The sequence below is a fragment of the Pogoniulus pusillus genome, chromosome 6, assembly GCF_015220805.1.
Source record: "Pogoniulus pusillus isolate bPogPus1 chromosome 6, bPogPus1.pri, whole genome shotgun sequence".
Taxonomy (NCBI): domain Eukaryota; kingdom Metazoa; phylum Chordata; class Aves; order Piciformes; family Lybiidae; genus Pogoniulus; species Pogoniulus pusillus.
This window is the reverse complement of record NC_087269.1, coordinates 7,579,797-7,606,877: the sequence shown is the minus strand read 5'-3', so window position 1 is coordinate 7,606,877 and position 27,081 is coordinate 7,579,797. Positions and strand designations below refer to the sequence as shown.

The following is a 27,081-nucleotide window of genomic DNA, read 5'->3' as shown; positions in this document are numbered from 1 at the left end:
GTCCTATGAATAGGCTAAGATACCTAATGTATCCAAAGCCCTTGCTCAGAAATACAGCTCATTCAGTAATCTGTAAGCTTTGTTAAGAAACCAAGATGAAATGGTGACATCTGTGAAGTGGGTAATTAGTGGTGTGTTTCTAAGAGTTGTGAAAAGTCGTTTTGCACTCATGCAAATGTGCCTGTACAAGCAATTCTTGTACAGCCTGTCTTTACACTAAGCCACTTGTGAGTTGATATATCTGAAGTAAACACAGTTCAGTGCTTGCAAGATGTTGCAAAGATCTGTTGCTAAAAGAATAATGTTATTTCACAGCAATCACTTAGATTTCTTACATTATTGTAGATGCACCTCCTGGTGCACATTTTTTGCCATTCTTTTCAACAGATTGTTCAACAAGTCAGTGCTAATTCAGGATTAATAATCTAGGGATAATGACTTTGGAAAGAGAACCAGATTAGGCAGATTGTCATATCTGGCAGTGATCCGGGTGAGGGAAATTTTGTGGGTTAAAATGAACTTCTGGAATAACAGCATTTGTTAACAGGATAGAACATAGTAGAGTCAGGGAAGGTTTAGCTAGAAACCACATAAAGGACCAGGAGCCATCAAATCTCATGGAGATGGGAAAGTACTTTCATGTGACATACTTTATGATATATGAGGGACAGTAGAACAAGGATTGGATGTACCACAAATATTTGTGATTTATGTTCTGCTGAACCTAAGGGAAAACAAGATCTTTGTCTTGTCTTGGAACATCTCTGCTTTTACAAATACTTTATCTGTCTAAGGTTAATTGCTCATGAATTTAAAAAACCTTTTGTAGACGTGAAGATGTTGGTAGTTTATCATCGTGTATTTGTGTGTCTGACTCACTGGATTGCTGCATTTTGTGGCACAGTAGTATAAAATACAGCCACACTGTAGCCAGTTAATTCAGAGTTAATTTTTCCTTATCATTTTATTGATGAGAAAAGTTTCCTGGAAAGATTGGTAGAAGTCTGCAGTAGAGCAATTAAAGTATGAATAAATTGAAAAGGAAGATGGTAATGAGATGCAACATTTTTTGTTGATCTCTGTTAATATCAATAAAACTACTTTGGGCTAAATGTTTGCTGTTCAATTAGCCATTTTGTGTAATAAATTTGCACCTCTGTTTCTCTCTGCATTTATTATGCCGTTGTTATTGTTCATCTGTTTTGTTTCAGTGTCCTCCAGGAATGAAACAACAAGTTTTGGCTTTTTATACAAAACTTCTTGGAAGAATAAGACAACCTCTTCTTCCCCACATAAACGTGCATAGGCCTGTGCAGGTACTGCTCAAATTTCAAGTGAACTCTGTTTTTGCATGACAGGTTTCTCTTATTATGCTGTAGGTAATGGTATCTTTAATTTTTCCATTGTTGAGTGGAATAAAGAAACTGCTCAAGAGCCTTGAACTGCCACTGTGATGCAAGTCATAAGTAATAAAGAAATCTTGTTCATAGCAATCTAATTCTGGAGTAAATGTTTAAGTCAATAATCATACAGCACTGTAGTGTGTTACATAGAAAAAAAATCAGTCCACCATTCCTAGAAAAAGCTGTAACTTACTCTGTCTTAATTGTTCACTTTTCTTCATGTGACAGAAATTAATCAGGCTATGTGGTGAAGTTTTGGCAACTCCAACGGAAAATGAAGAAATTCAGTTTCTCTGTATAGTGTGTGCAAAGCTGAAGCAGGACCCATACCTGGTCAACTTCTTTCTTGAGGTAAGTAAATAAAATTACAATTTTCCAGGTATATTGAGGGTGGTGGAATACTGGAACAGGTTGCCCAGGGAGGTAGTTAAGGCCCCTTCCCTGGAGGTATTCAAGGTCAGACTTGGCAAGGCTCGGAACTACCTGATCTAGTAGAGGCTGTCCTTGCTTAGTGCAGGAGGGTTGGACTAGATGACCTTTGGAAGTCCTTTCCAACCCAGATCATTCTGTTATTCTATGACTGCATTTAGTGTGTCACAGACACAGTCTAAGAGACCTGGGGGTATCTTATCATGCTTCATGGCTTAGTTTTAATTTACTGTGATTTTTTTTTTGCTTTGATAATTTTTGTGTTTGTTTTCTTTTTGCTTCACAGGCTTGATGCATTTGATTATTTATACTAGAATTTACTAAGACTCACAAATATACCTCAACCTTTGTAGTGAGAGTGCCTCTGGAGTAGGGATATGAATTGTAATGTAGAGCACCATGTGAGGGAGACCTTAGATTTCTTGTTTTGTCTTGTGCAACAAAGACTAAGAGACAGATTGCATGGGGCATTGAAACTTTGCAAGTTGCTAAGTGTTCTGCAGGACTGAGCCCTGATTTGGTAGTGGCACATATGGTCTAGCTGCAGTGCCAGCTCACAGTCTACAGTATGACAGTATTTTCTTTCTGTAGGAAAGCCAAATATCTTTACTCCCTCTTCGAACTTAACATGTGGCACTGATGAAATCAGAGTGGAAGAAGAATTTCTAGACTAGCTTTCTGTTCTCTTTTAGAAGGACCACACAGAGTTTTAATTTATAAAAGTCCATTTAGAAACACCTTCTGCTCCTGCTTTGATGTTTCCTGTGGTGACACAGTATCTATTATGCATGTGATACATAGGTGAAAAGATGTAGATATAATGTCCTTCAGGAATATTTTACAAGCTTGCTGCAAACATGATCTGTAGCAGCAGAGGCTGCTATGTTATTTTCTGTTGAGTATATGAATATACTTAGAAGTCAGTAATAAAGGATCTATCCTGAGTTTATTTTTACCTTAATTAAACACCACCCTGATTGCCAATGTAGTTGTAACAGCAGTGGAAATGCTGGAAGAAGTGAAAAGTTAGTGTTTAAACAGTAGGAGAATTCAGAAGCAAATGACTAGGTATGTTATATACAGAGTATGGGACAAGTCTCTCAAGTCCCTTGAAATCAGTGCTGAGAACCTCAACCAGAAGAACCTCCACTCTTTTATCAGACATTGGAGCTCTTTCCCAAAATAGCAAGATAGCAATATTAAGAATCAGACATGGAAAAGCAGATGATGCGAAATTGTAGAGAGGTCTTTAGTTTGTCTATAGAGTTCAGGCAAGCTGACGAACATTTCTTGTAGCTTCTCTTTCCTTTGCAACATTATTTTAAATGTCACAGCCTCAGACATACATCTTCACAACTTTTGATATGGTGGTTTGGGTGTAGACTTGTCCTTTATTAGAAGAGAATATCCTGGTCTTTTACATCTCTGCCTCTTAGAGGCGCTATTGTGACTTGATAGCTGTTTCTGACTTCCCAGTGCACAAAAGGGTAAATTTACGTAATTCTGCATGGCCTTTCTCTCTCACATCTCCAACATTTACAAGCTGAAATGCTGATACTTCTCTCCAAAGCAACCTGTTTGTATCTGGTACTTTTACTTCCTTCTTTGACTTTTCCTGATCAGTTTCTGCAGCATTTTATGAACTTAAAACCTGAGTATGTACAAAACCAGGATTTCCTCTGTACAATTCCATACCTAATACCTGGTTGATAGAACCCATAGGGCTATATGGCATAACTGTATCTCATGGATAAGTTGTGGAACTAAGAACCAACAGAACTACATTCTACTTTTTTAAACCTTTTAAATCCATATATACTAATATTTTTTGTTGCTTTTTCTTTATACTGAGTATTCCTTGTTCTTGTGTATCAAGAAAGAGCCTGCACGGGAATATCGGACTTACCACCTCTGTCTCAGCCACTTTTTTAATGCTGAAGTCTTTACCTCATGTTTTTCTTTATTCATCCATTCCTTTGTTGCCCCATCTCATCTAATCTCATCCCATCTTACTCAAGATACTCCTTGAAACTGATTGTCCCATGGAAAGGTGCATTTGATTCTTTGTGCTTCAATTTCTGCTCTTGACACCTTAAATAAATTCTAATACCGTGTTAGTCAGAAATTTCTACCATCATTTTATAAAATGAACAGTACTTTCACTTCTCACTTCTATTTTTATTATTGCAAATTACCATCTTTATATTTCTCACCATGAATTAAGTAGAGATTCTCATTAGCTGTGATGTCAGAACTCAGACACAGCATCATCCACCAGAGATTTTGAAACTGATAACTACATATAATGAAAGTATAAAAGTGTATATTTGTATTGTCTGCTCTCTGTCGATGCTGAATTCACTTAGAGGACTGCACTGTGCAGAAAGCATTGAATATGTGTTTTATGTACCCTTTGCTGTTAGGTCATTCAGGATCCTGTTTTGCACCTTTACAGGAGGCAGGTGAGCAGCTAAGCTGCAGAATTGCATGATGAGACAATAGGAAGCTTAAATAAATGCAAAAACCTCTGCCTGTGTGTTGTTCAGTGTACAGACTGCTTTGTGTCACCTGCCAATGTAAGAGGAATGAGCTATGGACAAATCTTTAGGGGCATTTGTATATATTAAGTCTGCTCACCACTGCCTTAGATATGCAAACTATGGCTTTGCAAGTGACAGAAAAGTCCAGACATGAGGTATTAGGCCAATATATGAGCCAATAAGGTTTTTACAAAACACTATCTTTTTTTTCCTGAAAAGCATTATTACTCTTTGGCAGCCTTGCCTGTGCCTTCAGTGGTGCCAGCAACAGCCTTTAGTTCTACTTTATGTAATTAAGATATTCCTGTGTATTGATAAAATACACAGGAGGATGCTGGAGGACTTTAGAAGATGTAGGGATAGACAGACACGGTTCAGAGAGACACCTTTTAGTCTCTTTGTAGCCTTACACACTTCACAGTGTTAAAAGGAATTCACTTTTCTGTTGTAATCCAAAATCGTACTAACTGTATAGCATGCAGTGTGCTGCTGTTACCACTGGGCTGCCTCTCCTGGGAGTCTGTTTTGTGAGTGTACCACAATGTTCAGTACAAATTCTCCACACTGAATACACATCAATCAAGCAAGCATTCACAGTCGTTCTCTAGTTTGCTGCCTGAAAATGTCATGTAGTTAGTCCCTGCTGGTTTGTATGTACTAAATGCCATTAACCCCAAATGGTTACTCTTAAATTATTAATGCTTGAAATATATTTGTAATAATTTTGATGTTATCATAGAGAGTGGGAACCATTTGGATTTATAATCTCACTACAGTACTCACTTGAAAAAGTGTCTTGTACTAAAGTCTAATTTATGGTTCTAATAAAATATTATTCACCTGTGCTTATGCAGGAAGAACAATGAATTCTTGCCTGGCTGTGAGTTTCTTCTTGCTATCACAGAGCTCAAATTTAAATGTCTTTTTATGTGCTGGAGAGAGATTTATAGGAAGACAGATGAGTTGCTTTCTTTTGAACTAAGCAGACATGCTTTCTAGCTTCCAAGAAGATTATCTGTGACCTGTAACAATATCCAATGCTAACTATCTTCTGTTCATTCAATCTACTCATTTTCTTCTTGAGAAACACAACTTGAGAGTTGCTGTCATAAAATACATTTTTTTCCCTTTCCTGTTGAAGAGTGACTCTCCAGAAGTTCAGAATGACTTTGTGTTACTCCAAATGCAAACAGTATTTCAGATATTAGACAAACTTGAGGCCTTTACCTAGAAAGGGATGTTTTATAGTAGTGTGTTAAGGTCTAAAGGTGCCCTCAGAAGTTAAATGTAGAACTTCTATCAAATTGTGATCAAATCAAGAGCATGTGTGCCTTAAGTGGTGAGGAGAAAAAGATGCAAATGGCATATTCAGCCTTGAGGCAAAATGGTACAGGGCTTTAGAGAACCTTAAGCAGATTTAAAATGCTCAGGTTTAAAAACTCCCACGTTCCCCCCCAACCCAATACATTCTGCAGAGTTACTATACCAAACCTTGTAGGGAACTGCTTCAAAAGCTTATGTAAAAAATTAGCTTTTTGGTAAATTTGTGCTTGAGGGTGAAGAGTAATTTCAACCATGTCATTTCAAATATGCTTTGCAGAATAAGTTAAAAGCAATGACTTCTAAGGGATCAGCGAGTGTAATCACAGAAGACATGCTGAAAGGCCAAGACTCTCTGACAGCAGACACGGGACAGCCTCTTCAGCCTGAAGAAATACCTGGTGCTGCTGGAGCAGAGCAAATGGAGAAGGATGATGACCTCCTGCAGCAGGGAGATGATCTCTCTTTCAGTCTGGATGAGTTAAATGTCACATCATCATCCGAGTCCTCCACTAGTTGTCCAAATCAAGACTACAATTTAGTGAATTCTCTACTAAACCTCACCAAAAGTCCTGTGAGTTGTTGGATTTTTGTTTTGCTCTGTTTGGTCTGATAAAATGTAATAGTTTGGATGCTGTATGAAGTGGGCAGAGAGAGTGAGTACCCACATATCTACACATCTGTGTTTTAACTATTAAGAGATTTTCAAGCAGCTTTTGTAAATTGGGCAATTTTCTTTGCCAATTTAAGATTAAAGTGAAATTACTATTTTTAGAAAATGAGTACTAAGGTTGTTGATGGAAATGTAGCAGGGTTTTGAGCAATTTATACATGGGATGCTGCATACCTTAGCCAGCTCCATCCTTCCAACTCAGATTTGTTCAGAAAAACTAGAGAGGTGTTAGGTAAAGACTGTAATAGCCACTGCAGTGTTGAGAGCAGAAAACCAAATCTACCAATGCACCTTGTTACTGCTGTGTGCCAGTTTATATTGTCTAATACCTTGCATTTAAGCTGACCTACAGCACTAATCCTGTCAACCTGGAGGTTGCTGTTGCGTTCTTAGTATTTTGACAGGGATTTAGGTTAAGATTCTTTTATTTTGTACCATCCAAATTCACTAGAGCTAAGTTTGAATGACTGCAAAGGCAGCAAAAATAAATGCATTCATTCACTGTGGGAGAATGGAAGGAATTTATTTGGGAGGTGTTTGCTTCTTGATCTCAAGTGAGCTTCATTCACCCTCTGATTAATTCTTTCATGCCCTTCTGCCAGGATGGCCGGATAGCAGTGAAGGCCTGTGAAGGCCTCATGCTTTTGGTGAGTTTGCCAGAACCAGCAGCTGCCAAGTGCCTGACTCAAAGCACTTGTTTATGTGAACTGTTGACAGACAGGCTGGCCACCCTCTACAAAGCCCTGCCTCAGTCACTGGATCCCTTAGACATTGAAACGGTGGAGGCAATTAACTGGGGGTAAGAACTTTGTTTTTGTACTTACTATGCAGTGTGACTTTGCACCCCTCCTTGAAACTCATTTTCTGTAGGTAGATAAGATGTATAAAATATTCATAGCTAAAGTCTCAAGAGCAGAGCTGAGATGCCAGCTGCAGTGCAGGGGTGTGACTTTGGGCATCTGATGTACGTGTGATTTCTCATGTGGGGCCAGGTTTGGCTGCCAGTCCCTTGCAGAGATTCCTCAGGGGGCGAGTTTTTCCACTGAATTACGTTACCAGTTAGCAGTGATGTAGCTGTAGTACCACGTACAGGTTGTGTTCTTGTTCACAGGTCAAGGTTGTAGAACACATTGACATTTCACTCTACACAGTGAGCACTCTAAGCTGCTGCAGGGAGCAGGAAGGGTATTTTAATAGCTACTTGTTGCCAAATTTTCACAGTGAAAAAGAAGAAGGAAAGAGTTACTCATCAACAGGAAGCAAAAGATACATGCTTGTTGTCCTAACTGCCTTCATGTTAGATTCTCAAAACATTTCTCTTCCATGCCCTGCCTTCTTTGCTATGAATCTATTTGTGCTGAGGCAAATACCTACCAACGTTACTGGTGGTCAGAGATCAAAGTTAGAAGGGAAAAATCCACAACTTTGAACAGTGAGATAAATAATTGTTGGACTGCTTTGCTAAAGAAAATGGTGAATTTATTATTCCTTAGAGTCTTTAAATTGAGATGCTTTGTTTTTTTGAGCTATATGACCAAATACAGGAATACACTGTGTGGTTTTAGTGAACTTGACTGAGGTTGCTTACAGAGTAGAGACGAACAGTTGCCTTCAGTTTATAGTTCTCTGATTATGGGAGTTAATTATTGAGCTTCTTTCATCTGTTTCTTGGAAGAGCAGACTAGATAATGAGTCTTCCCTTCTGACTCAAGAAATACTTAACCAAGCAGAGTTCTGCTGTACATACTGCATATCCTTTAGCATGCAACTGAAAACCTGTAGAATGACAGCACTGCCAGGTTAGTAGAGACCAGCAGAAAAGCTATTTTGCATTCACTTCATTTCAAGTAGATTATGAATTGCTCTGTAGAGGTCAATAAGAATGAAGTCCAAGATTCTGGAATTACTGGTAAATTAAAGTATATCTCCCTGTGTTACCTAGTTTGGATTCCTATAGCCACAAAGAGGATGCATCTGCTTTTCCAGGGAAAAGAGCGTTGATTTCATTTCTTTCATGGTTTGACTACTGCGATCAACTCATCAAAGAAGCACAAAAGGTTTGAAATGTTTACACATTATAAATGTAGTCAGCAAATAAATAGCCCCAGTTGTTTCTTAGCTTTTGAATTGGAGACATAGCATTTTGTACTTTTGTTTCAGACTACTGCTGTTGCTATGGCAAAAGCTGTGCGGGAACGATTTTTCATTGATGTTATGGAACCCCAGCTGATGCAAACGTGAGTAGCATCCTACAAGACCCAGCAGAACAGAATCCAAGCCTGCCTGACTGTTGCTTTTTTCTGTCAGCTGAGATCTGCTGCATACCTGACATGAAATGTTTTGTTCAGTTCAGAGATTGGAATCCTCACATCAACTGCACTATTACATCGCGTTGTTCGACAAGTGACTTCAGATGTCTTGCTGCAGGAAGTAGTTTATTTTATACTTGGAGAACACAGGGAGCCAGAAACTTTGACAGACATCAACAGACATCCATTGCGGCATAGGCTAATTGAACACTGTGATCATATTTCTGATGAGGTGAGAAGTAGTAATGGTAGTGCCTGCTGGCCAGTTCTGCCTTGCATAGAGAGTGTAAAAATGTCATTGTGAGGTCTTTTCATATTTGTGTCAACTGACTTTTTTTCTTGCCAAGGGAGAGAGTCTGATTACCAGGGCTAAAAGTTCCCTTTAGAAAACAAAAGCCAGGCTGTTTACTTCAGCAAACATATTGTTCTCATTAATGAAGATCCTCTCCTAAATTCGTTTGTCCCCTATGTGTATCTACTTAGATTTGCTCATCTGTAAGATAGGGCAAAATATGTTTCTGGAACTGCATTTTAATTTGTGCTTTGTTCAATGCTATATGGCATCATTTTTGTTATATTATTCCATAAGGTATTGTTAAAAATGTTTTATATAATGTAAACGTGATCAGAGAATCTGCTTGATGCCACTTAAGAGATATAAGCACTTTAGACACAGTAAACGTTGTTAAAATAATTTACATCAGTAAAATCCCTCCTTGGGAGCTGCTTGGTTAATTTTTCCCATGAAACAACCTTCATCCTCTCCTTTTTCAAATAAAACCTACCTGGAATACCATCCTTTTGCTTTTTTTTAAAGTATGCTTACCTGCTCATCCTGTCAGTTGTCTGTATAAATCAGTTGATCCTTGCAAAGCAAGGCACTCTAAAGCTGCCTTTAAACCTAAATCTGCATTGCTTAAAGTCAGTCTCCTTTTAAAAGTCTGCATAATGTCTCCATGTCAAAATTGTAGCCTAGAAATCTAGTTGTAACATCCCAGTATTACTTTGATTCATTTTGGGTCTTTCTTGCTAACTTTGTCTTGTTTTGTGTCTCATTTGCACAATGATAACCATCTTCCAGCATGGATCTGATTGTAATATAGAAAGCTAAGTTGTAAGTTCTCTGAAAGTACTTTGTATTTTTATTTTGGCAGATTCTAGAACACTTCTTGTTTTACAGGAAAAAAACTTCATCCACACACTGATTTTCAAATGTGTGTGAATTCTTCATTAATTTTCTTAGGATTTTTGCTTCCTTCCATGATATAAATAAGAATTGCAATATTTTTGGGCGTGCAAAGCAGATGCAAGGCAAACAAAGCATAATGCAGTGGTGCATCAGTTTATTGAAGATGTACTTTTTTCTGTTGCAGATCAGCATAATGACTTTACGGATGTTTGAGCACCTTTTGCAGAAACCCAATGAGCACATTCTTTATAATTTGGTTCTGAGAAATTTAGAAGAAAGAAACTATATGGAATATAGGCCTCTCTGTCCAGAAGATAAAGATGTGGTAGAGAATGGACAGATTGCAGGAGCAGTGTAAGTTTCTTTTTTAAGTGAAGTTTTCACAGTAACTAACTCAGATCCTTAGTTTAGATCAAAATTGAAACAAATATATATATAAGAGCATAGATAACACTTTGGGTGCTGTGTGTATTAATCCATTTCCAAAAAGTGATGCAGAAATTATTAGCAACTTGGGGGAATGGATCAAAGCTAGAAATGGGTAGATTCACATTGGATGTTAGGAAGAAGTTCCTCACCATGAGGTTGGTGAGACACTGGAACAGGTTGGCCAGAAGGTGATGGAAGCCTCACCCCTGGAGATCTTTAAGGCTGGGCTAGATGTGTCTATGAGCAGCCTGATCTAGTGTGAGCTGTCCCTGCCCATGGCAGGGGCTTGGAACTAGATGATTGTTGAGGTCCCTTTCAGCCCTGACAATTATATGATTCTATGATACTAGAAATCACAGGGGCAAGAGGGATCTCTGGGGATCTATTCCAACCTGTCTGCTAAATCTGATTCACCTAGGTCAGCTTGTACAGGAAGAAGCACTGGAAGTCTCCAGGGAAGGAGGCTCCAGCTTCTTCAGGCAGCCTGTTCCAATGCTCTTGTGACTCTTATTTATTACTGATTGAGGGGTGAGGACTAGCCACACCAGCTGAGTCATCTGAAATAGTTTTATTATTTCCTGGGCTATGCTCATGTAAAATCTGTGTTTAAAGAGCGATTTAATGCAGTAATTGTGTACAGTATTTACCCTGTTGTTCAGATCAAGAAATGGTTTTTTTCTTCAAAGTTTATTGTGTATTTCTAAAGCCTGATGCTTCATTAGAAAAAGAGGTACATGTGATAGTGTCCTGGAAAACATGCTGGTTGTTCAGAGGAGAAAACCAAAAAGCATGTCTTTTGACCCAGACATTTTCCTGCCTTCCATAACCTTCTGTGAATGATTGGTTTTGTCCAATATAATCTCACAGAGACCTAGAAGAAGATCCATTATTTACCGATCTGTCTCCAGATAACACATTGTCAGCTCAAGAGTGGCTCAGTGCTTCCCCACCTGTCAGCCCAGAACATCCAAAGAATGATGGGAAGACTGAAGTTCACAAAATTGTAAATAGGTAAGTTGAAACAAACATTCAAAAGAAATCTCTGACCGTGTGGGTGTCTGCACACACTGTTCAAATCAAATGTACTCTCTAATGGATGTTATTCTGTGCCAGCTGGTAAAATGACTTCACAGAAGGAAATTATGTGGCATTTTATCAGAAAGCTACTCCTGAAAGATTAGAGCTTAGAATAATTAAAAATAATTCAATGTAAATGAGAAAAAATAGAAGAGCTTTGCAGCTAATAGTCCAGGCAAATTCAGGCTGAAAGCCTCATTGATTATAAAACTTTCTTTACTCAGAAATATTTGCTGTGCTTAACTGCTGTTACATGTCTCGATCTGGGGAGTCTTGCCATAAATATTTTAGTGGGGGAAAAAATAACCCTCAAACTTCCTTAAACACATGTATAAAAGGACATATTTGCCATGCTAGAGATAACCTTCTGTTACCTGAAAATCAAGGGGCACCTCTGTCACTTGTAACATACCTTTATGAATGCAGATTGGATGTCACAAAGAGGACAGGCTGTGCTCTAAGCAACTTAGTGATGGTAATTCTCTTAGCAACTAGCATTAGGACAAATGCTGCTTGTTGTGTTAATACACAGTAGCAAAACAGCACTGGTATTTCAGTGCTCACCTATCTGCTTACCCAGAAATAATCAAAGATGTTAGCCAAAGGAAGTGAAGAGCCAGTAGATAGCATAGAATGGCATCATCATTTCTTGCCCTCCCTCGCCCCAGTACTGCTACATATAGTTGATGGTAGACATGGTTTGGAGCAAAGACAGGAAGAACACTCTCCTAAGTTCACCTTGTGTAATCTCCATGAGTGAACAGAAGCATTTTCAGAATGTGCAGTGTTTTGTAAATGTGTATTTTTTTATCAGGTAAAACGAATTCCGTGCAAGAAGTTAGCTACTGCTTATTTCTACACATAAATCTTAACAGGACTCCAGCAGTTCTAGGTGTATGGAGAAAGCTGAAATGTAGAAACAGGGCCCAAAGACTGGGATTTATTTTGCTGTGTAGAAGTTTTAGGCTTTTTTCTTTTTTTTTTCACTAGAAGACAGTTCCCCTCCAATGAGATTCAGAATTTCCTGATGCTTTTTAGGTCAGATATTGCTGAAGTAATAAGGACATATAATATTTGCACTACATACCTGGGCAGAGGCAATGATATTTGAAACTGGAACATTTATATGCAAATATTTCTGTGTTCTTAGAAGCTATTTTTTTACCACAACAAACTATGGTTAATAAAACTGCCCATGCAGTAGCTTAAGAAGAATTTTAACTGTAATTCTGCTTCTCTTTTGGCTCATTTATTCCCCAGTAAATTTTCCATATGTTCTAGTAAGATGTAGTCTAACCTTTAGCAAATACCTGACCTGGTTATGAATATTCCTTTTCATCTCCGTTCAGTCTGCTAATTCTCAGGAAGATGCTTCCATGGAAGTTTTTACTTCTAGTGCTAGATACAAAAGGTCTGGAATGTGTATTACAAACAGTATTTAGAATAGGTGTGTTTAAATAGATTTTGTGTTCTCTCTTCTCCACGTAATGGAATGGTAGAATCTGGGGATTAATTGGCCAGACAGTTCAGTATTGTGCACACTGCTACAGATGATGAGAAAGTATTGATCTGGTACTCTTTGGTTTATAGATACTTAATGTACATTTTTTTCTCTTCAGTTTTCTCTGTCTTGTACCCGATGAAGCTAAGTCATCGTATCATGTGGAGGGTACAGGGTATGACACTTACCTCAGAGATGCCCACAGACAAGTAAGTCAGTGAAATCTTCTTTAGTCCTTGAGAATTTGAAATGCTTCTGAGAATATACAAATGGTTTTATAAGTAGCCCCAGAAAATGCATCTTTTGGTAATGAAAGATGGGGAAATTCAGTTTTTATTTTCTAATGAATACTTACCTTTGGAGATGCTTTGACGTTGAATCCACCTTGTGTTACCCTAGTGGGAATAATGGATGACATTAATATTCATACAATAAATACATTGAGAGAAGATCTGAACTGCAGATAGATTCTTAATTTGCTTTTGCATTTATCTGCATTCTCTTGGAGAATTGCCTGCCAAGCTGTTTGAAAGGACTAAAGGGAAATTAAAATGCTGCATAGGAGTTATGCAATCTAGGACTTCAAAAATAAAGGCTCATCACAGGGAATGTGCAGCCTCAGGCATTCAGGTTTGAGGCTGGGAGTTTTGGTGGGTAGGGAAAGCTTTATGATTTACTGTTTTGACATAAATGTGGGTCTTGTTTTTACAAACATCTGAAGTTCTCTTTGTCAGAGGACAATCGCTGTTTGTTTGCAGCTTTCTTACTGAAGCCCTGTGCATCTTCTAGAACAGAACAATTTATGCCAAGGAGTAACAGTAGGTTATGTAGTAGGTACTTAAAAAATTTCATAACCTCTGAATTATTCTATCAGCAGTTTAAGATAGGAAGCTTAGATGTATCTGTAGTCTCTGCTGAAATGGAAGAGAAAATAGAAAGTAAAGAAACAAAGGTTGATGTAAAATCCCCCTATGTTCTATGCTTGGATGCCAGAAAACACATAGCTTTTTATTTCTTTCATGCCTTGGGAAAGAAGAGTCTTCTGGGAATTACTAGGGAGCTGAATTGATTTCTGTCGCTTCCTGACAGTGATATGACTACTCTTAAAATATTTTCCCCCTAAGAATAGCCCTGCCTACTGCTGTTATTACATCCAAATAGCTGTTCTGCTTCCATACTTCTATTTCTGAGAGTCTGCACAAATAGGTAAGCTACGTGCAGTGAAGAATTTCTGAGTCTGTTTTTGTCTCTCTTTTCTTACTTTTTGATTCCTGTGCTCCTTAATTTCACTGCTATAACCTGTGCAACTTTCAAGGTATAATTCCTTGTAAGTGAGAGGTCAGGAAGCACGTGGCAAATCAGAGGCGGAGGTTGAGAAAGATAGTGATGGGTGATAGGAGACAAAGAGAAGAGTATGTCCCAAAGTATTTTCTTCATTTCTACCTCTTGCATACACATGTGAGACTGGATAGAAAGATAAGATACACATAATATGGTAAAAGTATGGTAATGTACTGACAACAAGAATGTATCTGAATGCAGTTTCTACTTTAGACGAACCCTGGTCAGGATGTGTATTGTTGCCTTTGCTTTTGTGCTTTGGCCCCAGCTGCTTTGAGGGAGCTTTATTCTCCTCCACCTGTGTTTCTGAAACTATCCTAATAGCTTGAATGTCAAAAAGGAAATGAAGTGCCTACATAGAAACCAATGATGTTTATTTTAGAATGACTTTTCTTTTGGGGCTTTGATTTTTCATGTAGCTACAGATGATGTTTTCAAGGTGTAGGGACTATTAAATGAAAGAAGCCATTCACATGGAGGTTTGAATGTGTTTTCCTCATTCCTTTTTTCTAGTTCCGGGATTATTGTGTCATCTGCTTACGGTGGGAGTGGCCTGGGTCTCCCAGATCTATAGAAAAGTGCAATTTAGAAGCATCATTTTTTGAAGGACACTTCTTGAAAGTCTTATTTGAAAGAATGGGCAGGATTCTTGATCAGGTAAGGAAGAAGAGGTTATGAATTCCATTTCTGATACATCCACTGCCACTTGAAGGGCTGATCTCCAAGGCTCCGTGGTTTGCCATCACTCTGACATCTATTTATCAGGTTATTGTGTAATGTTCATGTCCAGGGTCAGGTCTCTGTACGTTGCAGGATGTTATAATGATTGCATTCTCCATAAAAGCAGAGAACAAAAACCTCTTTTATCTGTGTGACCCATCTTTTTTGTACCAAATATTTTCTTGGCCAGAAATATAATTTAAACTAACAAGACAAGAATATCCTGTAAGTGAAAGAAGAGAGTAAGACAGTATCTTATCCTTCAGTGCTAGCACTGCTGATTCTGCTTCCATTTTCTAGAATTTACACTTAGAAAACATACACATTTTTCAACAGATAAAATACTGTTCTACTTTCTGCCACATTTCAGTGAATTTCAATCTGAAATCATATTCTGGAAGCAGTTTGCATCACTGTGTAAGATGACAAGAACTTACTCTACCACTGCTAACATTTCCCCTATTTTTTTCATTGTTAATCTGGTTTTAGTGTGTGGAAAGTTCCTAGAAAGTATCCTTTCAAATCTGCCATTTATTTTTTTTCCTTTTTTATTGTCTTCAAATAATAAAAATATAGCTGCCAAAGGCAAACAAATGAGATAGGATCTGATGGTCTCTTGTTGAGAAAATGAGGCATGTGACAGACCCATATTGGTACAAGGGAATTTAAAGGAAGTCAATTTTCTTGATGTTTGTTTCTGTATTTAGGCAGGCTGCATAATTCGGGCTTTCTGGGGAAAGGTTGTGCTAGTTTGAAGCAGGCTCAGGGAGGTGAAAAGGAGATTGCTTTGTGTGAAAAATTACTATTTCTTTGTCTTCTTTAAAGTCTGGGCTTAAGGTAGCCAAGTCAGAGTTGCTGCTTTAGATCAAGAAGATCACTTTTCTTGCTAGTGAAAGTGCACCCTGAAAGTCTAGATTACCCTCCCTGTGCTAGCAGCTGAAGTTGCTACAGATGCAGTAGAACCAGCTTCAGAAGTTTGTATCATTTTTCAGTTTTGCATGGGGCACTGTCTACAGAATAAACAATTAGATGTGGCAGTGCTGGATTTCCTGGTCATTAGGAGAACAAGAGCCATTGGAACATACCAACATAAAATACGTGCCAGAAAGTCAGTAGTAGCCTCTAGGTCAGCTGTGTGAGTGTTCAGAGAAAGCTGCTTGAGACCACTAACTTGTGTAATTTGGAAGTTGGGAAAGAAGGCCAAGTACTGCCATTGCTGTGTTGTGTATTCTCAGAAGCTTTGCTTCCAGTAAACATGTTCTGAACACTTCACCAGCTGAAGTGGTTATAGATTAAAGTCATGGAGAGCACCAGGCAGCATCAGCTCTTAGGAGAAACAAATCTCATGCATAGGAAAATATTGTCTGAGCAGTAACACATAAATTACAGAAAGAACACAAGTTACATCTCTTGAGAAACACCTGGGTGTCTGATATGCACAGTTACCACAAAAATAACATCTGGCATGGAAGCAGAGTGTCCATTTGGATATACTACCTGGAAGCATGACACATATTTGGGTTAGTCGAGCAAAGTAGCAAAAATGGTTCTTGACTCCAGAAGAATTAACTTTCTGAACCAGACAGAATCACAGCATCATGAGTCACAGAACATTAGAGGTTGGAAGGGACCCTCAGAGATCACTGAGTCCAACTCCCCTGCCAAAAGCAGGGTTGCCTAGGTCAGGCTGCAGGAATGCATCCAGGTGGGTTTTGAAAGTCTCCAGAAAAGGAGACTCAACCTCTCTGGGCAGCCTGTTCCAGGGCTCTGTCACCCCCAGTGTAAAGAAGTTTCTCCTCATAGTGAGGTGAAACCTATGTTCAAATTTGTAGCTGTTGCTCCTTGTCTTATTACTGTGCACATATATCTGTACACATTGATGAGATCTTTCAGTCACCTCTTCTCTAGACTAAACAGGGGAGATGCTCAAGACCTCCAGTCATCCTCATGGCCCTCTGTTGGACTCTGTCCAGCAAGTCACTGTCTCTCTTGAACCTGGGAGCACAAAATTTGACACAGTATTCCAGGTGTGGTCTCACCAGGGCAGAGTAGAGGGGGAGAAGAACCTCCCTAGATCTGCTGGACACACTTTTCTTGGATGCACCTCAGGATGCCATTGGCTGTCATGGCCACAAGGGCACATTACTGTCCCATGGAGAACTTGCTGTCCAAAGTGTTTTTCCATGGAGCTGCTTTCCAGCAGGGCAGCACCCAGCCTATACTGGTGCCTGGCTAAATTCTTATGTTGTAGCAAAACTGTGTCCTAAAAAGCAAACTGCGATTTCTAGGAGTCACTCATGGCTAAACACAGAAACTGCACAGAAAAAAGGCCAAACCAACACCTGGGTCCTGTCAGTGTCATATTTGACATAATGGGTGCTAATGTCCAGGCAAAGTGGAAAGATGTTGAAAATCTTGTAGTGGGGACACAGTGCTACTTGCAGATTGTGTTCAGTGTCTGGTTTGCTGTGTCACAGTACTACAGCGTAGTTCTACCTTTAGTTCTTGTGCTTTTATCAGTAGATCTCAATGCTTTGCAGAGGTGACAGGTATCATTGACCTGGTTTCTGACAGGAGATAGCAGAGGCACGCAAATGAAGTAAATGATTTCAAGGTGTTCCAAACCAGTACCTCATCTGGCAAACAGTACCTCCTTCCTCCTGTTAATACTGCACATTTCTGTAGAGCTGAATGTTTCCTAAGAACTTGATAAGAATTTCCTGAACTGCAGATTTCCTTGGTTTTAACCTTTTTAGTTATAGAGGCGTTTTCTGGGATGTTATCTGCTCTAAGGCTGTCTTACTGAGTCTGCTGACATATGGAGAGAAATAAAAGCTCTGTGTGAAGAAGCAGCTTTCCTTAATGCTCTCAATTAGTTCAAATGGCAACAACAATCTGTCTGAACAACACAGCACGTGTTACTACTTTATTTCTTTCTCTTCTTGTGAACACCAGATAATACTCAAGGTTTCAAAGCTTCCTAGGGAGTTGACTGACTTAGACAGCTCTAAAGACCTTCTCCTACCATTCAGCTGGATAGGCAGTAGAATAGATTTATGGAAGGAATTTGTGTTTGCCTGCAGAGTAACTTTACCACAAGAACTTGTGATCTTTTTAACTATAACATCTCCAGTCCAGAGTCTGAAATCTTATTCGTTAGAAGATTAGGATGAATCCATTGCTAGAATATCAAGCACAGAAATAACTGCCACTGACTGGGAGAAGAATGCCCTTTCACTTTGTAATATGTCTAAGACAATTCCCTTAGCAATGTAGCAGTCTCTGGAGCTGTTAGACTGAACAGTGGGTGTCTGATTTAGTGCAAAGCACATCACATCACTGTCTCAGCTTCTTCAACTGCATTGACTGAAAGCTCGACTCAGTTGCCTGAACTGAGGTCTCTGTTGCAATTTTTGTCACACCCAAGATATTCCCACAAGCTTATGGCTGCCACACAGTTCTTGCAGAGTCCACCCCTGGAACCATCAAGAGAGGAGCAGATACTCTTGAAGATGGCATGAGATACTTGTTTATAGGCAGGTGTACCAAGTGTCAGGTCTCTGTTGAATTCAAACATAGAGACATAGCTAAATCTCTGTCTCCTACTCTTGAGCTGAGTTGTTCCAAATCTTACAGTCTGGAAAAGGGAAGAATCAGTTCTCTTGAATCTTCAGTGGGATATTAACTTGAGAGCATAATGATGGTAATTTGAGGCCATGAAATCATCCTCTTCTCAATATGTTTATACCACCAAGGATGTTACTGCCAGTAGACAGTCAGAGAGACTGATTGAGGATCCTGTAACCCACAACAAAGTGAAGTTAAATCATCTGGGTGTTGGTAACATCTTCAGGCTGACATAGGGGTGTACCAAGGGAATGTCTGTCCACCTCTTGCCAAGGTAGTCTGTTCCACCAGGGAACAGATGGAAGTTCCACTAGTCTGCAAATTTGGAGCTGAATTAAAATTTCAGCTTGTTTTCACTGTGATGAGAAAACAAAAGATGGAGAACAAAGTACTTGGAACATAAATAAAATATGGTGAGTATACTTACTTTTATGGAAATTAGTTTCTCAATGAAGCAGTAAAATCCTTTAAGCTAGGCACTACTTTTTTCCTAGAAAATTAGGTGCTGTATTTTCCCTTGTGACTGGGCTCCCCAGTTCAGGAGGGACAGGGATCTACTTGAGAGAGTACAACGGAGGGCTACAAGGATGATTAAAGGCCTGGAGCACTGCTTTAGGAGGAGAGGCTGAGAGATCTGGGGAGATGGAGAGAAGAAGGCTGAGAGGGGATTTAATAAATGTCTATAAATATCTGAGGGCTGGGGGTCAGGAAGGAAGGGACAAGGACAGCCTCTGCTCACTTGTGCCCTGTGATAGGACAAGGGGCAGTGGATGTAAACCACAGCACAGGAAGTTCCACCTCAACATGAGGAAGAACTTCTTTACTGTAAGGGTCACAAAGTGCTGGAACAGGCTGCCCAGAGAGGCTGTGAAGTTTCCTTCTCTGGAGGCTTTGCAGCCCTGTCTGGATGTGTTCTTGTGCAACCTGCACTAAATTCTATGGTCCTGCTCTGGGAGGGGGTTTGAATTTGAAGATCTCCAGAGGTCACTTCCAACACCTAACACCCTGTGATCTTGTGAATGTCTTCAAACATCTGACAGTCTTGCCTCTCTCGTTTGGTTGATTTGGGGAAAGTAGGCAGAGAAGGATCTCAGCATGTCATGCTGCTTTCCCAGCCTAGGACTATCCCTTCTTGCATAAGCATGCTGCCACAAGGTGACCAGGTCTTCTGCAATGGTTCTTTCCAAAAAAAGAGAAAGCAGCAGAAGAGAAATACCATACATGGATTTGTCCCTCTCAGTTTCTTGAGCTTTTACACTCACAGTTACCCAGGAGAAGCAAGCAGATGTTTAGCTGAGGCTGATTCTGTGCTGTTTGTTTAGCTGCTGAGCTGAAGAGATGTTTTGCAGGAAGAGAGCTCATCCTACCGTAAACAAGTGTGCAAAAGCTTCAAGTGGTTGCAGCAGCTACACAGATGATGACATTGGCATTGGAATGAACTGCCCAGGGTGGAGTCACTGTTGCTGGAGGTGTTTAAAAGCAGACTGGATGTGGCACTTGGTGCCATGGTTTAGTTAATTAGGAGGTGTTAGGTTGTACTCAATGATCCTGAAGGTCTTTCCCAATCTGGTTTTATCTGTGATTCTGTGATTAAATACTCAACTGCTATATTTGCATCACTCCTTTTATGGAAAGCAGGAGTCTTTGGCCTTAACTCTTTATTCATAACTCTGTATGTAGGGTTATAGTTAAATAAACACTGGATGGATGAAAAGACTTAGCCTAAAAATAACTAAGCACTGTATTTGCCTTTTTCTTTTGCAGCCCTATGATGTAAATTTGCAAGTTACGTCAGTGTTGTCCAAACTGTCCTTATTTCCCCATCCTCACATACACGAATACCTTTTGGATCCTTATGTAAACCTAGCTTCTGGCTGCAGGTCTCTCTTCTCTGTTATTGTCAGGGTGAGTAAACACACAATATTTACATATGGCTGTAGAGCAGTGATATATTTAGTAACTTCCTTGTTAGTGGTAATATTGCTGGGTAGTTTAAGTTGGCAAATAGCTTCTCACTGAAGGCAGGTGCTTGGGCTCTTAATTTGAATCAAGATTTTGGATTTTCTACCAAAAAGGTGGTAAAATTTATTTCTCTGTCCTGATGTCTTCAAAACAGTTTGTTTGCTTAGTTTTATTGTGTGGATGTGAAATATCCCCTCTGGCAATGATGTGGCTTTAACCTGGACTAGGTCGCAGGCAACATTAGGTAGCGCTGTAAGAACAGACCAGGCATGCTTGGATGAGAAAGAGATGGCTTTGATTGACATACAAGCAAAGGACTCTCCTGAATAGCCTGTGCCTGGATGAGCATCTCTGCTCATCCTTCTTTTTTCTGATGAAGGCTGTTCTTGACAATGAGGTCGTGGATTTATTGAATTCCCCTTCCTGTTGCTTTCTGATTCCATCTCCTCCTGCCAGACCTGCACCCTAGGAGTGCTGGCTGGGTGCCTGTCAAGCTGCATACTCCTCAGGCAGAGATGCCTCGCCTGCCCCACGCACCAGCTGCTACTGAAGCTGGTCAGGAGCCTATTAATGATGCTTGCCCAATACTAACAGAGGGCTTAGCTCTCTTTTTCCTAGCAGCCCTCACTGTTCCAAAATAGAATTTTCACTCTGTCCCCTTGTGCTTTCTCTCAATGCAGGAACTTACTGGTCAGTTGCCTACAAAAACATGTACTAAGACAAATTAATCCTTGGCATGGTTAAAATACATAATGCAAATTGTGGCATCAGGTAGTAAGGCTCAAGAGTTGCTGTTCTTTTGTTCCTCTTTACTTTCTGTTCCCACTCACCCTTTTTTTGTGGCAGAGCAGACACTCTACATGTTGTTTTATGAGACTAAAGAGTTGCTGTCCTTTTGTGTTTCTGCTTTCTGTTCCCACTCACTTTATTTTGTGGCAGAGCAGACACTCTGCATATTGTGAGTCTGTGAGGATGATGAAGTGGATCTGCATCCTGGGCACTGAAGGCTGTCATTTAAGCTTGCTGCTGAGCACTCTGCAGAGTGTTTAATTTGTGTGTTGGTGACATTGTGCTTTACAGGTTGTTGGGGACCTCATGGTTAGAATTCAGCGCATCCCAGATTTCACTCCCAAACTTCTGCTGGTCAGAAAACGCCTGCTGGGCTTGGAGCCAGAAGGGCCTATGTGAGTAAGCACACTGCATAGTCTTTAAGACCTCTGGCTGTTTTTGTGCGTGCTAGTCCTGATTCTCTGCTGTTTTTTCGTATTCCTTAGCATTGACCACATGACGTTACTAGAGGGCGTGATTGTGCTGGAAGAGTTCTGCAAAGAGCTGGCAGCAATCGCGTTTGTGAAGTATCATGCCTCATCTACACCATAAGCAGCCTTCCTGAGCAGGCAGGTTGTAAAGCTACCTAGCTTGTTTCAGTCAGAAAGACTTTTGGCAGCAACCAGATAAGAAGAGGTGGCGCCTCCTGGAAGAATCAGCTGACATCTGGCAGAATTGGAAGGCAAATAACTTTCAGCAGATGTTGATACTGCATGAGAAAGGGGATTCAAATGGACCTAGAAGATGACAGCATTTCTAGCCACTGTGAGCAGAGCTGCAAAAGCTGCATGAAGAACCACAGACATCAGACCTTGGTTATTCTGTTATAATGACAATGTTCAGAGTTGGGTATTCTGTATGTCCTGAGGCTCACACACACCAATTCTGCTTTTTTGTGACCATATTACTTTAAAAAGGCAAATTAATTTTGTAACGTTTTTATGTCTTAATTATTTTTTCTTTTCAGTTGGATATATGAAAGGAAATTGCAACTAAAATCGAAGAGGTTAAAAAAAACCTCACTGATCCATATAGGGTGGGATTGTTTCTGTTTGGGTGAATCTTAGACTACTCTGAGCTTGATTCCCCAGTGGATTACTCTAGGAGATATATCAGTATAAAATCAATACTAATGGAATTAATCCTGATTTGGCATCACATCCCCAACAAATATATCTGAAATGTACATGCTTCTAGCACATTTGTCTCTGTCATTCCAAGTGACTGCTTGTCAGGTCACCTGTGTAACTAGATTTGCTTTAAGTTTTGGCTTGTGAACTCTAGGTGCTTGACTCATGTCACCTGTACAGGGAAGTTAATTACAGGTCATCATTAGTAGCTGTTGCTGAAACAGTATTTTTAATTTCTTTTAAATTGTTATTTACCCTGAATTGGTTTAAAAATCTGTTGTGCCTTGACAATTAACAGCATAAATGTTCTGTCAGTTTTAGAAACGTTTTTGTTGCTTGTCTGCCCATTGCAGCAATGCCCAGTGAAAGACTGATTGATGCTGATTCAGTTACAGCATTGATACCACGTACAGGACCAAAATTTGCACCTGCTTTTGGTAGTGCTGTGATGCACAAGTATGTCTCACTGAACCTTTTTCAATATGAGTGCTATCAGCCAGGGCAGGCATTTGCACTGCAAGCAGAGGGCCATTTGTACTTCAGCAGGCTTTGATTCTGCTTCTCTAATATGATAGCAGCCAGCACTTCAGACACGTCTTGCTGCTCATTGCCACATACTCACCATCAGGTCCAGGCAGCCTTCAGGACACACTGAGTAACTGGGAGGATGGACCTGTCCTGCTAGTGTCTAGCCAGTCAGGTGTGCAGCACCCCTTTCGCCACTATGAACCTAACAGCATAGGCCAGCAAGGTAGAGTTGAGCTCCTTGTATTTACATTTTATTTCTTTATTTGTCTTTCCTCCTGTCCTATTTGCACAGCTAATGCCCATTTCAGATGTGATTGCTCCTCTGCAAATACAGACTAATTTACTTAGTCATTAGAATTATTCTGGATGTATATGACTGTACCAAGAATCAGATTCTGCTCTGAATCCATGCCTTTGAGGTCTTGGTTTTTAATATTTATGGAGTCTGGATGTTGAAAAACCTTTTGAGTTAGCAGGTTAATTAGAACAGTGTCACAGTTAATGGGCTAAATTTATTCTTGTCACAACAGTGGAGAGAGTCCTGCTGTAAAAGCTTCCAGTATAGTTTCAGTTGGAGAGAGCATTTCTGGAACTGAGGAAAATGTTTTGGCAGGTATAACTCCCTTTAATGGGAGGATTTTGTCCAAAACATTGCATTTACCTCTTTTGTTTTAGCAACAAAAGAGCATGTTTTACTTCTTCGCTGTTCTTTTCTTTAGCCCAAATGTGTTTTCAGGTCAAAGTAGTGTAGTAGGGTAAAGTATAAAAAGAAAATACAGGGGTTTAAAATTTTTGGTCTTTAGAAACATACCTTGAAAGTGGCGCAAGTATTGCAGTCACTCCACATTAGAAGCTTTGTTAACATAACACACCTGACCATGGTTTAGGAGGTATCTATGCAAAGTGATGTTTAATACATATACTTGTTACAAATCAAGTCTCAGTTCAGCAAAGCATTTCAATGTAAGCTTAATTTCAAGAACTCCTAAGTCACAATCTTTCAGGTGAACAAAGTGAAGCTGTTGAGCACAAACTGATGCTTTACTGAATCTTGGTCTTTGCTTGTTATGCTTGAGCTTAGTCACTTTTTTTTTTTCAGGTTTCCTATTTTCCTTATTTATTTTGTTTTAAAGGTTATGTTCCAGAATTCTTCTAATGTCCCAATTCCAGTGGAAACTGGAAGTGAAAATGCTACTCTAAATGAAAATGAGAAAAATGTTGAACAAAACTGGTCAAGAGCATTCCAAGCAACACCCCAATTTATAAAGCCTGATCTCAAGGGAGAGCATTAACATCACCTCTGTTGTTGTTTCCACTGACACCTGAGCTCATTGTGTCAGCCAGCTTCTGGAAGGACTGCTGCAACCTCTGTGGCACCTTAATGTAAACCAGTCTCCCCAGTTACAAACAGTTCCTTCCAGCTTGTCCATGAGAAAAATAAGTAGCTATAACCAGAAGAACTCTTAATTTCAGGATAACACTGGTGATGTTCTTGCAAACTCCAATGTTCTTTAGTTGATAAATTTACTACCAGTTGTGGATTCATCCTGATAGAATTGAAGCAATTCTTAAAGTTGTTTTAATCTAAACTGCTTTATTACATGATGGCAATGACTTTTATTTTTGTAAAAGTGATTTAATCTTTCTTTAAGAGATGGAAGTCATTTAATTATATTTTTCATGCACTTTTTTTTTTGTTTAAGAAAAAAAGTTTAGAAGTAAGTTCAGGTCCATGTTTTCACCTTTCTGATATAGGCATGTCATTGAGGTGCTTGTTTTGTTTCTGTGTGCGTGTGTTTGTACGTGGTTATTTATTACCCAGAGATGGACACCTGAGAAAATACATGGCCTGAAGTTCCCAGCATATGCAGATCCTCCAGGTGTCAGTGGGAAGTGCAAGTAGAAAATATGGCCACTAGGATTAGATTGAAATACTTGAGAGGTAATACTAGAGTAATTTTTTATTTCAGAAAGCAGATCCAAACCCCATTTTAATCCTGATGCACATGTTTGTAAATAGACACATTTTTTACCTTCTTTTTTTTTCCATTTCTAGTTTGTATTTGATTTAGAATCTGAGGTAGAAAATTTTGTGATAAGCCATGTGCTAGCTCTGGTAGAAGCAGTTTGTCCTTAGTTTCTCATATGACTGTGATATTCCTGCCCTTCAGATCCTGTCTGTGTAATGTTCTTATGTATTTGTGCAATACAAAAGCTGTGGTTTGATACACGGCTTGAGTCTGGTTGTATGACACCTTTGTATATATATACATATATATATATGTAAGGACCAGAATCCCAAGCTTGCTTACACTATGATTAGTGTAAAAATTTTCACACTCAATTTTACAGGGCACAAGTAATAATGGACTGTCTTTGTGAAGTGCATGGTAATTTCTGCCATAACCTGCTGTGAAGTTTCACAGGTGACATTTTAATTAGTGCTATTTGTCTTGCTAAAAGAAGTACTAAACCAAAGTGCTAGGATGATGCTGTAGACTTGGGGGGCTACATGGAAAAATCCATACTTGATACTGCATATCATACAGGGTTTTCAAACCCTGATCCTTAATGCTTTCTGTGCCCTGTAAAATAGTGTAACTCTATAAAAAAGATATACTCCTTGTTTTGCCTCCTGCCTTGTTTACATTAAACAGAGGATATTCAGTAAAACTTTTCTATTAAACTTTGTGTAGGTCACTTACTGACAGTGTTGCCAAGGTTTCACAAGTGTGGGATTTCTAATGAGGGATTGTGAAGCAGCCACATTACCAGACATACAATATCAAGTTTTATGAAGGAGGTTGTGATAAATTCCAACTTTTTTTGTGCTAAAAAAAAATGCATGGAGGATTAAAAAGGGATATTCTCAAATAAATTAATTTCATCAAAGCGACTGCTTCTGTTATTACAGAATCTGTAGTAGGCTTTGTATGGATGACCTTGAGACAGAGAATGTTTTAACATTTTTACATCATTCATTTCATCCTGAAGTCCTTTCATAGATTTTTATTACATCCTGAAGTCCTTTCATTTATTTTGAATCTGTCACTGCAGCATCTTCTGGGATAAACCTGTTTCCTGTACAGTTCCTCTGCAGGGCTCAGAGTGAATCAGCACACTCTTCTTGCTCGTGACAATTGGAATCTAGAGGAAATGGCCAGGATGGAGTCATCCTGAACTCAGGTTAACATTGCTCTTCCTGAGAGCCCTAATATCTGTCAAAGCTACATCTGGTCAAGACCTGGGGTTTCTATTGCATCTGAGTGCAGAGTGTGTCAGCCAAAACATGAATTTATTGAATTGGGTATGAATGTCATGGACGTGAGCAAGCACCATTCCTTCCTCCAGGCCCTTTGAGGAAGGCTTTTGTACGTAGGTTTTTACATCGTTGAGAGTTGCATCTGTTGGGTATTTTTTCTTAATGTCTCATCTAGTTTCATTGTCCTTCAAGTTTTCCTCAGCTTTTTAAAAATCTCATTGCTCTGTAAGATCCCCTCTGAGGGCGATACTTGGATGTGAAGCTGTTTCTCCTCAGTGTTTAACAGCTGCAAGTGCTCTTGCATCTTTAACAAGGAGAGCACTACAGCAAGAGGATACACTTGACAGCTTTTTTAATAGCTCTCAGCATCTTTCCCCCATCCTCTTGGGTCTCAGAGATTGTTATCTCTCACCTCAGATCATTTATTTGCTGTGCCTGCATGAGGCAGTTAGCAATTTAGGGACACTTTCCTTCTTCTAAGTTGCATCAGTTTTATATCTTGTATTTTTATCTTACTTTGATACCCTAGAAATGACTGGGTTATTGAAGCATCCCATGACACTTGCATTCTGATGCAAGATTTTGGGGCACTACAACCTCTTGGAAAAAAACAAACCACAGTATTTTCAGTGTGTAATCTCTACTTCATATTCATTAACTCAATTTGAAGATTCTCAGTCAAAGCGCTCATCGTTGACAGAAGTAGTGCAGGATCTGCTGAATTTGTTAACCTTTAAATGTTAACAAAACTGGTGCTGTGAAAGCCTTGAGGATTTTGCTGGTTTGGTATGGGATCCAATTGGATTAAAGTGG

The 27,081-nt window shown here is 39.4% G+C and overlaps 1 protein-coding gene across 1 annotated transcript in view; it reads left to right on the top strand.

Moving 5' to 3' along the window:
- The window catches only part of FHIP2A (FHF complex subunit HOOK interacting protein 2A), a 38,339-nt gene extending 12,441 nt beyond the window's left edge, over window positions 1-25,898 (top strand). Inside the window, exons 4-17 of the mRNA XM_064144325.1 lie at window positions 1,212-1,316; window positions 1,632-1,754; window positions 5,973-6,266; window positions 6,968-7,164; window positions 8,308-8,422; window positions 8,526-8,602; window positions 8,714-8,906; window positions 10,048-10,217; window positions 11,160-11,303; window positions 12,989-13,079; window positions 14,725-14,868; window positions 20,323-20,463; window positions 21,601-21,704; window positions 21,795-25,898. Coding sequence (XP_064000395.1) covers window positions 1,212-1,316; window positions 1,632-1,754; window positions 5,973-6,266; window positions 6,968-7,164; window positions 8,308-8,422; window positions 8,526-8,602; window positions 8,714-8,906; window positions 10,048-10,217; window positions 11,160-11,303; window positions 12,989-13,079; window positions 14,725-14,868; window positions 20,323-20,463; window positions 21,601-21,704; window positions 21,795-21,900 — 2,004 coding nt within the window. The 3' untranslated portion in view covers window positions 21,901-25,898. The remainder of the gene's footprint in view (window positions 1-1,211; window positions 1,317-1,631; window positions 1,755-5,972; window positions 6,267-6,967; window positions 7,165-8,307; window positions 8,423-8,525; window positions 8,603-8,713; window positions 8,907-10,047; window positions 10,218-11,159; window positions 11,304-12,988; window positions 13,080-14,724; window positions 14,869-20,322; window positions 20,464-21,600; window positions 21,705-21,794) is intronic.
- The last annotated feature ends 1,183 nt before the right edge of the window (window positions 25,899-27,081 follow it).